At 42.2% G+C, this 18,164-nt stretch overlaps 1 protein-coding gene across 5 annotated transcripts in view; it reads right to left on the bottom strand.

Moving 5' to 3' along the window:
* Positions 1–2,747: 2,747 nt before the first annotated feature.
* The window catches only part of LOC309386542 (lung adenoma susceptibility protein 2), a 34,997-nt gene continuing 19,580 nt past the window's right edge, over positions 2,748–18,164 (bottom strand). For 2 of the 5 annotated variants that reach the window (XM_081942035.1, XM_081942036.1), the window contains exons 5-8: positions 16,414–16,519; positions 14,726–14,857; positions 9,354–9,424; positions 2,748–4,222 (exon numbers count right to left, since the gene is read on the bottom strand). In XM_081942035.1, the coding sequence (XP_081798161.1) occupies positions 4,138–4,222; positions 9,354–9,424; positions 14,726–14,857; positions 16,414–16,519 (394 nt within the window). In that variant the 3' untranslated portion in view covers positions 2,748–4,137. Of the gene's footprint in view, positions 4,223–9,353; positions 9,425–9,653; positions 9,716–14,436; positions 14,576–14,725; positions 14,858–16,413; positions 16,520–18,164 lie in introns of those variants that run through there. The other 3 variants (XM_081942037.1, XM_081942038.1, XM_081942039.1) reach the window with 3 other exon arrangements.

Below are 18,164 nucleotides of genomic sequence, written 5' to 3'. Positions count from 1 at the left end.
TGAGGGTAGAACAAGAAGCAATGGGTGGAAACTAATCAAGGAGAGAAGCAACTTAGAACTGAGGAGAAATTTCCTGACAGTTAGAACAATTAATCAGTGGAACAGCTTGCCTCTAGAAGTTGTGAATGCCCCAACACTGGAAGTCTTTAAGAAGATGTTGGATAGCTATTTGTCTGGAACGGTATAGGGTTTCCTGCCTAGGCAGGGGTTGGACTAGAAGACCTCCAAGGTCCCTTCCAACTCTACTATTGTATTGTATTGTATTTATTGGCCAAGTGTGATTGCACACATAAGGAATTTGTCTCCTCTGCATAAGCTTTTAGCATAGTTCTTTAGTTCTTTGGAATGGAATGGAACAGAACAGAACAGAATAACAGAGTTGGAAGGGATCTTGGAGGTCTTCTGCTCAGGCAGGAAACCCTATACCATTTCAAATAGTTGTCCAATCGCTTAAAAACTTCCAGTGTTAGAGGCCCACAACCTCTGGAGGCATGTTGTTCCACTGGTTAATTGTTCTGTCAGGAAATTTCTTCTTAGATCTAGGTTGCTCTTTTTCTCTCTTCTTTTTATCATACTGCCTATGGCCCATTAGGGAGAAGTTCCCAATGATCGTTGTTCTTTTATAAATAAAGGTAGACCTTAACTCTTTTTGTGTTTGGCTGTTTCATTTGAGAACAAAGGGACAAGAAAGGGACATCTCAAACCAAACCAGGTTTGCTGATCAGATTATCATGGGAGACATTACCGTCTTTTTCAGAGTATAAAATGCACCTTTTTCCCTCAAAAAAAGGCTGAAAACCTGGGTGTGTCTTACTGAATACAGCATTTTTTGCCTCCCGAAACCCCGCCCCCTTCACCAAAATGGCCCTGCAGAGCCTTTAGGAGGCTTCCAGAGTGCTTCTAGGGACTTTATCACTATAAATAAATTGAAAATGTAAAGCACTTGTCAAAACGGTCATATGCAGTTCTTGTCAAGGAGCTGGTAAATTTTTGTCGGTATTCTGGAGTTATCTAGTATACAGAGCAGTTATAGGCATAAAAGATTGCTACTGGTGGTATGAGTAAATTCCCATATACATCTATCTTCAGAGCAGACTTGATCTTTTTTCATAAAGGGAATGTACATTGCAGTGGCGGGATGCTGCCGGTTTAACAACTGGTTCGGTGAGTGCAAGCTTTGCGGGCGCATGCGCCTAAAGCACTTGCATGCAGCGCTGAAAACGGAGCTTTTAGAAGCTCAGCTGCTTACCTTCCATGTCAGCAATGGTAAGTAGGACGGGGGGGGGGGGGGCGGGAATCAGCTGTGCCGTGCAATTCAGATGAGTTAGAAAGCAGGAAATAAAGGACAGGATAGGGCGGGTGGGTGGTGCCAACTGATCCGTCAGCACTACCAGTTCGCCTGAACCAGTCCGAACCGGCTGAATATCACGTCTGGTACATTGCCATTCTATGTGTATTATAGCTTTGTGAGGAACAAGATAAATGAAGGAACTAGTTTAAGGAATTGCTTTTAGCTTAGTCTTCTCCAACTTCATAGCATAAGGAACTAACCTGGGTTATTCTCAGTCACGCGTGCTATAACTTCTACAATCATTCCAGTGGTGGGTTTCAAATCCCGTTCCAACCAGTACGGTTGGAACGGGGCCGGCGGCGTCCTCATGGTCGTGCGCAGTGCGCGTGCACACGTGTCTTAGCACCTCCGCAACACTCCGTGATGCTCCAGCTGCTCTGCGGAGCGTTGCGCAGGCACTGTATGCACGATGCGCCTGCACGGAAGCGCAGAAGCCTTTAAACACCGGGAAGGAACTTGGGCGGGCGGGTGGGCCCTCCAGAGCACCGTAACGGAACAGTATCCGTTGCTCCGGGCTGGCTCCGGTACGCACCTACCGCCTGCAACCCACCGCTGAATCATTCTAAAAATTATGGCTCGTGTATTGACCAAGAACATCAGGAATATCCATTACTAAAATTCTATTGCACTAACAAATCAAGGGTTCTACTAAAATTAGTATATTAAAAAGTAAGACCCATAGGGAATTACTTAAAAGTTCTCCCCAATTCCTAATTTCTGAGGAGAGTGGAGAACAATTATCCTGTAATGTGGAACTCCAGTCAGTGTGGATCATCTTCTATTGGTTACTCAACTATAAGATAAATCACTCTCATCATATTTAAGATGCTTTAGACCAGGGGTGTCCAAACTTGGGAACTTTAAGACTTGTGGACTTCAACTCCCAGAATTCCCCAGCCAGGTGGCTGGGGAATTCTGGGAGTTGAAGTCCACAAGTCTTAAAGTTCCCAAGTTTGGACACCCCTGCTTTAGACCTACAGGTAGCCCCCAACTTATGACCACGATTGAGCCCAAGATTTCTGTTGTTAAGTGACCAATTGGGTGAGTTTTGCTCCAGTTTAGGACCTTGCTTGCCTCAGTTGTTAAGTGAATCACTGCGGTTGATAAGTGAGTAAACCAGTTGTTAAGTGAATCTGTCTCCCCCCTTTGACTTTGCTCGTCAGAAGGCCACAAAAGGGGGGTGTGTGTCACATGACCTTGGGCAATGGTCATAAATATGAACCAGATGCCAAGCATCTGAATTTTGATCACCTGATCGTGGAGATGCTGCAAAGGTCATAACTGTGAAAAATGGTCTCCTCCCCACCCCTGCCATTGTAACTTTGAACAGTCACTAAATGAACTGGTGTTAAGTGCATTTGCAGAGTTTGTTTAGATTCATAAATTACACTCAATCATAGTTTAAGCATAGTTTATTGAATAAATTACAGCAGTTAGAAACACTTACCCAGCCGACAATTTCACGGAGATGATGGCTGCACAAAGGACTGCAGTTTGAAAGCAGTTCAATCAAACCCCTGAACTAAATTGACTTTTTAAATTAGACCTCTAAATTGAATCAATGCTTTCCAAGTTGATCCAGCTATTTGACAGCCGTCTGCATGTGTATAAAAAGGCTTTCCCCCAACTGAAGCAGTTCTCCAAATGAGATTGACTAAGTGATGATCTCATCCAGAGATCAAATTGGTCTCAAATTCTGTATCAGACTTTCAGATTGTCTAGAACTGTGATGGCAAAGCTATGGGCACGCGCACCGTCACCAGCTACACTTCTGGTGTCCGCTGGCCACATGATTTTCTTGTTTCCAGTGCTCCGGCATGCACAAAGACCAGCTGGCTGGCATGCATGCGTGTGCTGGAAATCCAGGGTTTCTGGCGCTCTGATGTGGTTTGGGCACTTTTTGCTGAAAAGGTTCGCCATCGCTGGTCTAGAACCACAGGCTGACAAATTTTGGAGCGAAAAACAAATGTACGTACGTTGTCTTCGGAAAAACAACTGTCTGAATCAATAAGAGTGGATCCCAAGATAAGAGATCCAATGTACCATGGAGTTCAGCCGTAACGACTATACAATGTAAATTTTGCAGAGAATTGTGATGTCATTCTATGCATATCCAAAGTATTTGCTATGCTGAACTCCAGTCTGTGGTTTAGTGGGGAAGGAATAAAAATATGGAAATAGAATCCATCTTTGGAGACATTAGTATTTTAAATTCCAACAGACCAAACGTGCATTTAAAAATAAGTTATATTTATGCGGGTCTATTATAGTGAGACACAAGAAGTCATTTCTACAATAATGTTGCCTTAACACTTCATTTCGTCATCCTTATCCCTATATACAATTAATATTTTTGACCATACCACATCTGATTTAACAATAATCATTTGTATTCTGGCCTCTGTTGTCAGGAATAGTAAAAAATTATAAAATTAGTTTTCAGAGTTTAAAACTTGCTTTTTTTCTTTAGGAAGTGCCTGTGCTGCTCACACTATTTCTACCCAGCTAGGGTAGGACGTAGCTATTAAGGAAGAAATAATCTCAAAGTAGAGCAACTCCTTTCTATAATTTGCACATTTCTTTTGCCTGGCAAAGTTTTGTAAAATATAACATGCCTCTGGAGACTCGAGTTAGATACATATATAAATACATTTATATTTAAAGAAATACAAGATTTGGAAAAAAGCTGAGTTCATGAGTATTCATGAGAGGTTAATACGTGCCCCTGCATTTAACTGTTGTTTTACATTATTATGTATTTTGTACACATATTTATGATCAATGCTTCATGTCTTGAGCGATTCTGTTGATTCTTCTCTACCACTTGTATCGTTAACCAATCCTTTAAGTCGAGATAAATGATGCAAAGCCCTATGGAAAAAAAAAAGACTATTCTGCTTACAATGTAAGTATACAAAAAAATATAAAGCTAAATGACAGACTAATCTAGAGTATCCTGGTCCACGCAATTAGGAGTGTATCATACATTACGCTCATCCTTAAGCAACACATTGTTATTTACTATATTATGTGTGAACCAGATTACCGGATTCCAAGGACTCAGTTCCTAACAGGCGAAGTCAATGCTGCTACATGCCCCTCGAAATGCAGATTATGTACCTCTAAAAGCATCATTTAATGTGGCTTTGGGGCATTTCTGTTCAGGCTGAAGGATGATTGCTCTTACTTAGACACAACATGGGATTAAAAAAAAACCATAATTGCATTTTTCAAATCTCTCTCTACATGCATATTTTAGAGTACGCTGCTGCAGAAAAGGATTCACTGGAAGAATCTTGCTGCCCTATACGCTTTGTGCGAAAGGAACAGGAGATGAGGATGATGAAATGACAGGAGAGTAGCATATCCATAGGTTGCAACAAAAACTGACCCAGAGACTACTTTTCATGAAGCATCAAGGAATTTGCTTCAAAGTGTGCTTTAATTCAGCTTCCAATCGGTTGGATAACTAAAGGGAAATTTTAAGTGCCTCAGTGGAGGGCTAAGAAATCTAATTTAAGATTTACAAGTGGAATAAATTCACAATTTCTTCTCCATCCAATCCAGGTTCAAAAATAACTTAATAAATACTTATACGTTGGTTTGTCATGTACCGTACTTCTCGAATTATAAGACGCACTTCCCCCTCACCCAAAAGAGGCTGGAAATTTGGGTGCGTCTTATACTCCGAATATAGCTTTTTCGAAGCTTTTTTTCAGCCCTAATGAGGCGCTAACGAGTGAAGCGATCTTTCATGCTTTGCCTGCTTTTCTCATGGCTGCTCCCTCTGACAATCAGCTGTGCTTCAGAAGCTGTTTTTCAGCCCTAATGTGGCGCTGGCAAGTGAAGTGATCTTCCCTGCTGCTTTTCTCATTGCTTCACTCTTGACCATCAGCTATGCTTTAGAACAGGGGTGTCCAAACTTGGGAACTTTAAGACTTGTGGACTTCAACTCCCAGAATTCCCCAGCCAGCATGGCTGGCTGGGGAATTCTAGGAGTTGAAGTCCACAAGTCTTAAAGTTCCCAAGTTTGGACACCCCTGCATTAGAAGCTGTTTTTTATCCCCAACCAGGGGATAAAAAGTGCATGCGCGCGTGCTCAAAACCAGCAAACGTACGTGCTGAAGCTGACCAGACTAACGACCCTAGCCAGATGAATACCTGTTAGGCAGAATTTCTTTTTCCTATTTTCCTCCCCAAAAAATAAGGTGTGTCTAATACTCTGTTGCGTCTTGTACTCTGAAAAATACTGTAATTTAGGAGAGCCCAGTGATTGTTTATTTAAAAAAAGAAACTCTCCATTTTAATAGAACCTGTTACAAAGTACAAGTAGTCCTCAACTTACATTCATCTAGTGACTGTTCAATGGCACTGAAAAAATGATTTACAATTGGCCCTTGAAGTTAAGACCATTGCAGGATTCTCATGGTCAAAATTGGGGAACTCGGCAACTGGCATTATTTACAAATGTTTACTATTTACAACCTTGCCAGCCAGCTTCCGACAAGCAAAGTCGGAAGGGAAAGCCAGATTTGCTTAACGACCTTGTGATTCATTTAACAACTGCAGGGATTCTCAAGATACAGCAGGACTACTGTAAGCACAAAAACGGAAGGACATTTTGATTCCCACCGTGGACGAATGGCTTCAGAAGTTAATGGAGCTGGCAGAGATGGCTAAATTGACTGTTTTGATTCAAGAAAAGCATATAAGTACTTTTGTTGCTACATGGAAACCGTTTCTGGACTTTGTGCTTGAGGTGGGAAAAAAATGAAACGTTGATTTTGGGTTTTACTGATTAGATTGATTTGTGGTTATAGAAATGGCTAGTTTACATTGTTTTGGAAAAGTAAAAAAAAGTCGAGGTTCAATGTTAATGCTATTGTTAATAGCAACGTTAATTACCAATGTTAATGGTAATTCTACTGCAACTGATAAGAGTCCGAAGTCAACGTTTTTTTTTCCTGCCCCCCCCCCCACTTATCCTTCCCACTGTGTCCTATTCTTTGCTTTCATATTTTTGTACTTTACTTTTTAATCTGATAAAAAATATTTAAGAAGCGATTCTCTTAACAACTACGGTAAAAAAAAAAGTTGTATAATCAGGTGTAGCTCAGACTTGACAAGTTTCTTTTTAGCAACAAAAATTCTGGTCCCAATTGCGGTTGTAAATAGAGGATTACCTGTAGCTGTTAAGACAAACCCTTCCCTTTTTGGACATAAGACTTCACAACATCAGACCTCTTTCCACAGGGTGTTAGCAAGAACACTGCATTCTCATGAGACTTGGCGAACTGGTGACATCTCACTCGTTTTTAATTGATCTTGCAAAACTACTTTCATTTCTAATTTTAAAATTAATTTATATTAAGGCTTGAGAATTTGTTGGCACCATCCGGGTGAGGGGGGCCCATATGACAGGGTAGTTGCAGATATTGTCTTGTGGAGCCGGGTCTAGGATGATTCACAGCAGCCAGGTGGGTATGGATGGGTATGCATGTGCTTGGCTACCAGCAGCAATGTTCCCTCTAATTTTTTTTCAGTGTGAGCAGAAAAGTATAGTATTTCAGCGGCACATTTTTATGCCTGAGCACCTGAATTTTTTTCACAAATGTCACCTAAGACAACAACGAAATCAGTATTATTTGAAACTCAAAGTTATGTTTCTTCAAGGTACCCACTTAATTAAAAGTGTTATATAATGTCAGTATCACTTAACAACGCTCCTGCTTAGCAACCAAAATGTTGGCTCAGGAACTCTGGCATTTGAAGCACGCAAGTCTTAAAGCTGTCAAGTTACAAGACCCTTGCACCCCTAACCCTTTAGGGAAAAAAACCCCAGGGGTCTTCAAACCTGACAGCTTTAAGACTTGTGGACTTCAACTCCCAGAATTCCTCCTCCAGTCATGTTGGCTCAGGAACTCTGGCATTGAAATGTGCATTCTTAAAGCTGTCAAGTTGCAAGACCCTTTGCACCCCTAACCCTTTAGGGAAAAAAAACCCCAGGGGTCTTCAAACCTGACAGCTTGAAGACTTGTGGACTTCAACTCCCAGAATTCCTCCTCCAGTCATGTTGCGGCGACGTCATCTGCGTGGATCCATCTTCGGCTTTTTTCACAGGGGGCAGGGCTGCTGCTGAAGATGCCGACGACGAGCCCCTGCCGCCACCAGAATAACAGCTGCCTCCTCCTCCTCCTCCTCCTCCAACAGCACCACTACATTTGGAGTGAAGCCACCGAAGCTCCCGCTGGACTCCACTCGGAGCACCTCCCGCTGGACTCCACTCGGAGCACCTGAGCTGGGCACCGCGTTACCCCTGCTGCCTTCTCCGCCGCCGCCATGCTTTTGAGAAGCCATGAGGCCTTTTTCCCCTGCTCCTGCCCCCTCCGCCGCCTTCCTACTGGCTCCCGCGGCCTCATGGCTCCTCAAAAGCACAGCAGAGGAGGAGGGGGCAGGGGTAACGCGGGGCTCAGCTCAGGTGCTCTGAACGGAGGGGGAGGCGCCGCTGCCACAGGTGGGGGCGCCGGCGGGAGCTTTGGCATCTTTTCACCTCGGCCGCAGCGTTGGGCAGCAAATCTGGTGCTGTTAGAGGAGGCGGCGGCGGCAGCAGATATTCCGGTAGCGGCAGGGGCTTTACTTTAGCTGCAGCGCCGGGCGCAAGCAGCTAGGATTGGCCGCCCACAAAGGACGTCCTCCCCGGGCTTGCTTTCCTGGCGTCAGTCGCCCCGCGCTCACCAAAACAAGTCCCTGGAGGTCCTTTGCGGGCGGCCAGTTCTAGCTGTCTGCAAAGGACCTCCCCAGCCTCCGGCGCCTGTGACAGCAGAAAGCACTGCGCGGCAGTTGGAAACTGCTGCACGGTGTTTTTTTGCCACCTGCGCGGGCGCGCAGCCACGCACCTTAGAGGGAACAGTGACCAGCAGTTCAGTTGGCGAGGAGCTTGTGGGGTGCCAAGTTGTTCCTATGTCCAGTTAGCCAGTGTGACTTTTTCCACATCGCACCATCCACCCCACCCATCCGCGTCCACTCAGATACACCCAAATGGCCCCATCCATTTGGTTGCACCGAGTCAATGGCACCGATCCATCCACCCCCACCCAGTCACACTGACTGAGCTGCGTCCATCCATCCACATCCACCTGGCCGCTCTAAGTCATCTCATTCCGCACTGAGCCCAATGAAAATGCCAGCTTCAACAGGCAGCGTTCAAATGATTTCTCTTGTACTTGAAAAGAGTTGAAGAGGAAAGAAAGTGAAACCATGCACATGAGGTCACCTTAGAATAGGCTACTGTCATGGATCCTAAAACTCCTAGGTTGTGGCACAGGAGAAAGAGTGCTCCAAAGCATCAACTGCAACCACAGCACACTTCAGTATAGCTCGACTAGCCTGCTCCCCTGAAAATAGGGCCTCCCTGGATAAGCCCAATTGGGCTTTTGAGCGCATGCGCTAAAATAAGCCCTCCCCGAAAATATTGCAACACAGCAGCAGCCATGAGGTGACTGTCACTGCGTTAATTGTTTGCTAGCCGTGCTGAAGATGTACTGCGCAGGTCATAGGCCTTATCTGACAATGATTTACTGCGCATGCTTCTTAACACGTTTCTTAATACATCACACATTCCAGAGACTTCTGATATTCGTCTGCCTACCGAAGGTGGGCAGCAATTGCTCTTGCCAAAATGTAACAATTAGATAGATTTGTTTTATTTTATTTTTATATTAAAGTTTGTTTTTAATTAGAACATGTTCTCGGGTTTTTATTTCTTATCTGGAGATATGCTAACAAGGAGGGCTGGCGATCCGCACCTCGATCGAGGGGGAAGGGAAACTTTCCATTCCTTCTCATAGACCACGCTCGCCACCTCCTGCACCTCAAAAATAGTAAGACCTCCCTGAAAATAAGGCCAAGCGCTTATTTCGGGGGTCAAAAGAAAATAAGACCCTGTCTTATTTTTGGGAAAACACGGTAGGGATCTCAGCCTCTGAATGTTAGCCCCTCTTACCTCTGAAGAGATCGGGCCACAGGGATCATATCACAATCGATCAACTTGAAATTTTCATCTTCACTTGAAACCTTTAAAAAACAGAAAAGGAAAAAAAGAAGAAGGAAACTTTGCTCAATAGCATAGCCTGGGGTAGTAGAAGTTATTTTATTATTATTTCTCCTCGAGGGAAAATCCAAGGACAAGTTTAAAAGGCTGCTTCACTTTCCAAGGTATTGACAAATAAGAATGACTTTATTGTACAACTTACTCAAGTTTAAATATTTGGAGCTCTATATAATTCCATGAAAAAGTATCTACCTCTTTTCGCATTTCTGAAAGGCGTCTTTGGCCCGGAATGTTATCAACGATTCATTTAAATCCTGATGTGCGAGAAGACACAAGGAAGCCTAAGCAAATAAGTAACAGTAAAGGATGGTGCTTCTTTCAATTATTTCCGAAACAAAACTTTCCATCCTGCAATACGCCTGTGTGGACATCTAGTCTAGATTTACTCATCAGTTGCCCAACCTTTTAGCTGTTTATATTTCCTGTAATCGACAATCAATTTTTCATATCATTTTGCCTGGAAACTGCTTTAGCTCAACTCTCGAGGGTTTTTGACCATGAACAGCTCGTTTCAAATCCTGCCATAATGTTTCTCTGACTTAAGGCACTGTGAAATGCAATGCTTCTGTGACTGGGAACACTGACCGCATAAGCCAGTGCCAGTGGTGAGCCAGATGTCTCAGTGGTCTCCTTTGCCATTGTGGGATGGGCTAAAGTCAGGCTTCCTTCAAGGATGACCTGTGGTGCAGGACCCTACAAAGGAACACACACACACACCCTGCCCCCCGCGCAAGGATAACCCTACTTCTGCCATGCTGGACACTTGATTATGATGCTCTTAGAGCAGTGGTGGGATTCAAATTTTTTTACTACCGGTTCTGTGGACATGGCTTGGTGGGCGTGGCAGGGGAATGATACTGTAAAATCCCCCATTCCCTCCCCACCCCACTAACCTGCTTTCCAGCTCCATTCTCCTGTGCAGGCCAACCGAAGAAGACCCAGCCGATCAGCTGGGACTCGGGAGGCAGCGAATAGATGGGGCGGGGCCAGCCAGAGGTGGTATTTGCCGGTTCTCCGAACTACTCAAAATTTCCACTATCGGTTCGCCAGAACTGGATGAATACCACTTCTGTCTTATAGGTAGTCCCTGACTTATGAGCTCAATGGAGCATGCCCATTATAGTTGTAAGTTGTGATGAGCATAAAGTGGGTCACCCACATGATTTACCCAAATTTATGACCTGTTTTGCAGTGGTCGTTAGGTGAATCAACTGTTCGCTGCGGGCCAGGTTTGCTGAAAACTGGAAGTAAATGCAGGTTTGGGGCAAAAATGTTGTAATGCTGCAAAGAGCTGTAAATGTGTCCTGGTTACTGACCATCTGAAATGCAGTCATGTGGCTGAAGAACTGGGGACAGCTGTTGGGATTTCAGAACTGGATTATGTACAGGCCGTCTTGGATTTACAACAGTTCGTTTAGTGACCATTCAAAATTACAACAGCACTGAAAAAAGTGACTTACAACCATTTTTCACACTTACAACCTTTATACCCACGACGATGTGATCGAAATTCAGATGCCTGGCAAATTGGCTCATACTTATAACCAATGTTGTATCCCGAGGTTGCTTGATCACCTTTTGGCAATCAAAGTCAATGAGGAAGCCAGTTTCACTTAACAACTGGGTTGCTAACATAACAACTGCAGTGATTCACCTAACCCCTATGGCAAGAAAGGTCATAAAATGGGGCAAAACTCACTTGTCTCCTTCAGCAACAGAAATGTTGGGCTCAAATGTTGGTTATAAAGTGTGGACTACTTGTACCATTGGGCAGTTGCTAAGTGACCAGTCGTAAGTCGAAGGTCATCCTCAACTTACAACAATTTGTTTAGGGACTGTTTGAAGTTACACTGACATTGAAAAAAGTGATTGATCTAGTGGATTGGAAAAGAATCTGGAACACAAATTATAAACTAACACGATTGGCAGCACTTAAAGAAAATATGTACAAAATGTTGTATCGTTGGCATTTACCGCCAACAAGATTGGCTAAAATGTACCCAAACATGAAGCCGACCTGCTGGAAGTGTAAAAAAGTACAAGGGACTTTTTATCACATATGGTGGACCTGCCCGGAAACACAAAAAATATTGGACAAAAATCTGGAAATGGGTGCAAGAAATTACAGGAGAACAGATAAAATACAAACCCGAAATCTTTCTGCTGGGAATAATCAAAGGGAAATATACAAAGAAAATTAAATACACATTAACACATCTGCTAACTACAGCTAGAATAGCATTTGCCCAACGCTGGAAACAAAATAATACCCCCTCGGATGAATTAGTGATAAAAAAAATGTTGGATTGTGCAGAGATGGATAAATTAATACTGAAATTAAAAGATAAAGAAGGGTCGGAATATTATGAAATTTGGAACAATTGGTACAAATGGCTGAAAAACAAGAAAATTAATTAAGCCGAAAAACAATATGTATATAAATATGTATATAACTGTGTATGAAGGTGTGTAAATATAGAAGCGAAATGTTATACACATGCACAGATATGATGATATAATAATGTTGATATAATGACTGTAATGTGTTGTAGAAGGGAAAAAATAAAAAAAAATCTGCTAAAAAAGAAAAAAGGGATTGATGACTGTTTGTCACAGAACCATTGCAGCATCCTCACAGTTGCATGATCAAAATTGGCAACTATCACGTATTTATGCGGATTGCTGTGTCCAGCGGTCATGTGGTCCCCCTTTCGCGATCTTCTGACAAGCAAAGTCAACGGGGAATCCAGAGTCACTTAACATTCAGATTACCAACTGAACAACTGCAATGATCCCCCCAACAACTGTAGCAGGTAAGGTGGTAAAATGGGTCGATTATGGGTGTTAAGTCAGGGGTGTCAAACTGGATTTCTTTGAGGGCCGGATCAGCATTGTAGTTCTCCGCTGGCCGGCTGGCCCAGGCAGGGGGAGAAGAGAATGGGACAGATACCTCCTGCACCACCCTGCTGGTTAAAACAGGGCACGGGGGAGGCCTCACATGACACACACACCCCTGCACCCTATTTTGGCTGCCAGAGGTACCGCGGGCCGGTCCTTAGCTATTTCCAGGCTGGCCCCATTGGCCAGATTTACGTACCCAGCGGGCTGGATCCGGCCCACGGACCTTGATGTGTAATTCAAGGACTTCCTGTATTGGAAGTTTCTTTCTGGTGTAACATCCATAACTGGCATAACATCCACAGACCCCTATAAATTCCACTTCTCTTAACTTTTTTTCTGTGTAATAGACCTGTGGTTTTCTTTAATTGTTGTTGTTGTTAAATGGAAGTGTTTGTAAATGTCTGTGAGCCAGGCACGACCTGCCTCTTTAATTGCAGGGAGAACTTTAAAGAGAGGAGAGAAAAAAGTTGAAGTTTGTTTTGATTATAGGGCAGGGTCGACTCAAATCATATCTAATTGTTCAATGAAGTGGCCATAATTATGTCATTAACTAAATTGATCAAACAGGTATGTTATTTTTCTCTGTTTTGATTATTCAATGCATCCCCTGCATTTCTGTTTATTCCAATTCTCAAGGTAGCTTACAATAATAAAACAAAAGTCAATGAATACGTATAAAATGAACATTCATTCAATCAAGCATTCATAACATTAACAATCAAAAGCTTGGGAACAGAGATGTGTTTAACTATGTCGGAAGGCTAAGAAAATGGGGTGAGATGTCCCAGATAACATCTTTTCTCATCTCCGCTTATGCTTGTCAAACCTACCATATTACTCCATTTTCATTATCTGGTTCCTTCTGAACTGTGAGGAGGAATCTATGGTCTATCCCCAAAACAAGCCAGTTTGCCAAGATTTGCCTTAACTCTGATGGAATATTACACATAGGTGCTGCCACATAAGACAGGGAGACTTTTATATCTCTAGCAGCTTAAGAGGAGGATAAATTGTTATTGACTGGCCCCTCTTTTCATACCCGAGGGCCGCTGGCCCATCCAGCTTTCTGGATTTGGAATGGGAGATCACCATTGTTAGTGCTGCTTGGCCTAATCACGGTCCTTAAGGCGGAAAGCAGCTTGAGACAGGTTGCCTATTTGGGGAATAGAAGATGGCTGGTAGCTCACCCTCTGCATGGCAATGCCATCTATATGCCCCCTGCCCAGACTCCTGCTTTTCCCCCTCTTTGGCTCTTCCATAAGGAGGAAAAGGAAGGTGAAAATGGATAAGGAATCTCCTGGTACAGCATCAATTGGGGCTCTGGACCTCATGTTCTCCAGTGCAATCTGTCTTCCAGATGTTTTCACATGTTTCCACCACCCAAAAAAAGGCCCTCCCATGGATCCTTATTTTGATATCCCTCTTTTCTACCTACACTTTGCCTACCATGTCTTGTATTAGCATACTTGCTTGCTCTTTAGTTGATCTTGTTTAATCTTCTTCCTTTCTGTCACTCTTTTATGTGTGTTGGGTGGATGGGAATGCAATATCATGCTGTTATTGTCTCAAAATGGACCTTAAAGGAAATGCTTTTATTTTCTAAACGTCAAGAGTTGTAGGGTTACATCAGGTGATAGAATGAAAAAAAAAGCACCAAACTATAATGTAACTGTCATTGCATTCTGAGTCCAATAATTTACCATTAGGACTCACAAGAAACTGAAAACACTCACTGGCAAAGATATGTAAAGCTCAAGACTTTTTCAATTATCTGGCCTGGCTCAACCGTAGTTTCATCCTATTCCTCCTGACAGTCTTTTTTAAATTTGTAATTTTTAATTTGGGGTATTTTAATTGCTAATTTTATTACTATTCCTCCTCCGTGTATGTGTATGCGTGTATGTGTATGTTTATATGTATATATGTATGTGCTCTTGTTGTACGCCGCCCCGAGTCCCCTGTGGAGAGGGAGCGGCTAACAAATTAAATTATTATTATTATTATTATTATTATTATTATTATTATTATTATTATTATTATTATTATTATTATTATTATGATGATGATGATGTAAAAAATTCAGAGAAGTTAAAAGAAGGTGATTTTTTTCTCCATAGGACTGTATAGCTATAGCGTAAAGATAGTAGCACCCATGGATGTGTTTCCTGCATGGGTCCTTGGACCATCCATCCATCCATCTACTGAACTGCCACCTTTGGGAGAAAATGTCAAAGTCTCACCACTCAAGAATAAATCTAGGAACCCAGGCCTTCAGTTAGGAGCTAATAGCACAGAGATAGATGCAGATAAGCGTACAATAATTAAACACCATGGAAAATCTCATTTTATACAGAACCGCTTACTTTTGGGGACTCTTCATTTGGTCTGTCAGATTTGTTTTTGTGAAAGCTGTGCTGAACTGCTTGAAGGTTAAATAGCATGAGTTTCAAAGCTTCTACAGGACCATGATGATTTCCACCCGAAAACGTACTCTCCTGGAATCAACGAAAGAAAGACCATGCCTATCAAAGGGGGGGGAAAAGTTATCTTTCCCAAATGAGAGTTTTGGACTGTGATGTAAAAATGAATTTTCCCCTTATGTTTACTTCCTATTACCCATAAAGAACATTCTGCTGTCTCTGTAGGAAATCTCTTCTTTAGCATTTGCTCTGTCCTAAGATAGAAATATTACATTCAATCAGATATTTGGAACCTAGAAGTTAAGAAGTCTAACCAAAATATTCTCTTTAAGCCCTGGGCACTTGGACAACTTTGGCACTTGAAACAGAAGTATGGTGCTTTGATTCCCTCCAGAATGTGAGTTTTTTTCTGGAATTAAAGGTAGATCAAGGTAGTGTATTTTTCAGAGTATAAGACGTACCTTTTTCCCCTCAAAAAAGAGGCTGAAAATCTGGGAGCGTCTTATACACTGAATACAGCATTTTTTGCCTCCAGAAACCCTCCCCCCTTCACCAAAATGGCCATGCATAGCTTGCAGGAGGCTTCCAGAGAACTACTGGGGGCTGGGGAGGGCAGAAATGAGCAAAAAATGGGCTGCTTTGGGGAGGTTTGCAGAGTGCAAAACTTTTTTTTAAATTTGTCTCTTCAAAATCTTATATTCCGGTGCGTCTTATACTCCAAAAAATATGGTTGCTGAGGGAAACAGCCCAAATGATTGCAAGTTCTATGCCAATGGTAAACAATTGGAACAAACAGATTAATTTGTGTATCTTCACAAAATGTTTAGATAAAGAAGATGAAGACACATTTTAAGATGTGCAAATGCTGACAGAAAGATAATGGACAGCCTGCTGTCTTTGTGAGGACTTAATGTTTGTTGCAATAAATAGAAACATGTCTTAGTGTAAGAGCTTGTTTCTCCTATTGTTATATGGGAGCAAGAGTTAGTTATGCCAGGCAAAACATAAAAGCAAGCCATCTATAATGGGAATGAGATAGTTAAGAATTGTGTGGCTAAAAGTATGGTCAGGAAAGAATGCATGACGAATGAATATGAACTGAACGCCAGCCAGAGTGAATGATCAGTATGAAATAAGTATTTTGAATGTATTTGGTTATACAGAAAGAATGAAAGGAATGCAAAAACGTATGAAGAAATAAAGGATAATGGCGATTAGATAACTTGATGACAGTTCCAAGAGAGATTAAACGATTAAAGAACAAAAGACAAAGCAAAAAGAATAGGTTTTATGCACACAGTGAAAGTGAGGAAAGGAAGAAAATTATGGAGAAGTTGAATCTAGATTTAAGTTTCCTTTACTTTTATATTTTGACTTTATTTTGCTTACTATTTACTTTTTTTCTGCACTTTGCATTACACTTCTTAGCTGGAAAGAAAACAGCGTGATAGATATGTATGTATATCTAATTCACATGCCAGCATTCCTGGCTTTATTGTTGCCTCAGTGAAATTGAAAGCATTCACCCACATCCCTAATTGGTATTGACAATTGTGCATAATCTTTGGAAATCCCTGCTTTAACTAATGCAGGCTTTAATGTTAATGTTCATCCCTTCATGTTTTATTTACCTGTTGACCGTTATGCAAACAGTCTTCTAAAAAGTTATTGACCATCCTTGCCTTGGGGTTTGGTGGCGAAGTCTCCTCTACACAGGATACAGATACCGGAGGTTTTCTGTAGATAGAAATGTAGAAGTTAGGAACCTGAAGTAAGAAACACTTTTTAAAGTTTCTGAATTATGTTTGTACACTGTAGTTGAAAAACAAATCATTACAATCCAATGCATAAATCTATTCATAAATTCCAATCATTCTGCTTTTCCCTTCAATTTTTAGCCTCTTATCCTTTTTTCCTTTATGGGTTTGTTATTGGCATTTAGAGCTCTATCTACTGTCCCTTCCAAATTCATCAGAAAGACCCTTATTAAAACCTTCACTTGCAAATCAGCCTTTTCTGGTAGCTTTAATCTCAACTAAGACACTTGGACAACTAGGGGCTTTCTCGGTATGAAGGGACCCATGCAAATTCCATCAAGACAAGGCGATGCTACACCTGTATCCTTTTTGTGATCAAGATCAATGCCAGATTCCATTGAGCCCAAGAGACTGAGCTTCCCAATTTCTTCCTGACCTACCCATCCAACGAAATGAACCTAGTGTCAGGGTTCCAAGTAATAGATCCATTGCAAGCAAAACTCCGAGGCAGGTAGATTCCTCAAAGCACAGGTTTATTGGAAATATCATGTTGGCACAGATCTGGTGAAAACCGACTCTAAAGGGCCCCTTGGTTTTCACCTAATTAAAAGAGAAAGTTTTCTCCCCAATCCCAAATAATCAGTCACATGGCCCAATCAAGACAGCATCTCCTGATCTGGTGACATCATTTCTCCTTCCTCCGACCAGGTGTGAGAACATCCTTGGTTCCCAAGAGAAAGTATTTTATTTTGAATACACAGCCCCAGCTATCTCTAATCCCCTTTCCTCATCCCTTAGTTCTAGTGTGGCAGCGTTGAAACTTCAAGATGACTTCAGCCAGGCCAGCTTCAAGGTTGACATCTGGCACCAGCTAAATGCCTCCAGTTTATTAATACCAGAGATGTAACATTGAGGCCCAGAGGGCTGAAGGGTTATTTGTCCCCAATAGAGCAAGAATGCTGGGAAGATACCCATCATCAGCTAGTGGGTCAGGGAATGCATTGCTTTCATATACACAACCAGCAAAATACAGCTATCTTAGGGCATCACAACTTCCACCCTCAGGGGAGTGGCTACATTAACAGTTCTACGTCCAAATAGTAAGAGGCATTTGAAATGTGAGGCAAATCTTCTAAGTTCATTAGAAAATAGGCAGATTTGACTTCCTGCTACACAATATCCATTTCCTGTCGCTTCCATCCTTTAACACCAAGAAAGGTATTAGACTTACTATGAAGTACCATTCTAGTCATTTGCTGATTGACCAGATGGTCTCACCTTATCAGAAGGACTCAGAGTCAGAGATAGTTCCCAAAGCTCTGCATACCCCCCCCCCCACTTTTTTTTTCTTTGCAAAAAACAAGGCGTGCAGAGGGTTTGGGAAGCCTACAGAGTGCAAAACTTAAAAAAAAAAAAAAACCTCTTCGAAATCATGGTGCTTCTTATACTCTGGTGCATCTTATAGTCCGAAAAATACAGTAAGTAAAGTGAGTCTTTCCTTCCTTCCTTCCTTCCTTCCTTCCTTCCTTCCTTCCTTCCTTCCTTCCTTCCTTCCTTCCTTCCTTCCAACAGTTGAGCTAGTATTCACCAAGCAACATATGTACAAGGAAGGGCTAGAAAACAAT

Source organism: Natrix helvetica, assembly GCF_964273705.1.
Source record: "Natrix helvetica genome assembly, chromosome: 2".
NCBI lineage: Eukaryota > Metazoa > Chordata > Lepidosauria > Squamata > Natricidae > Natrix > Natrix helvetica.
The sequence above is the reverse complement of the archived record's forward strand: the minus strand, read 5'-3'. Positions and strand labels throughout refer to the sequence as shown.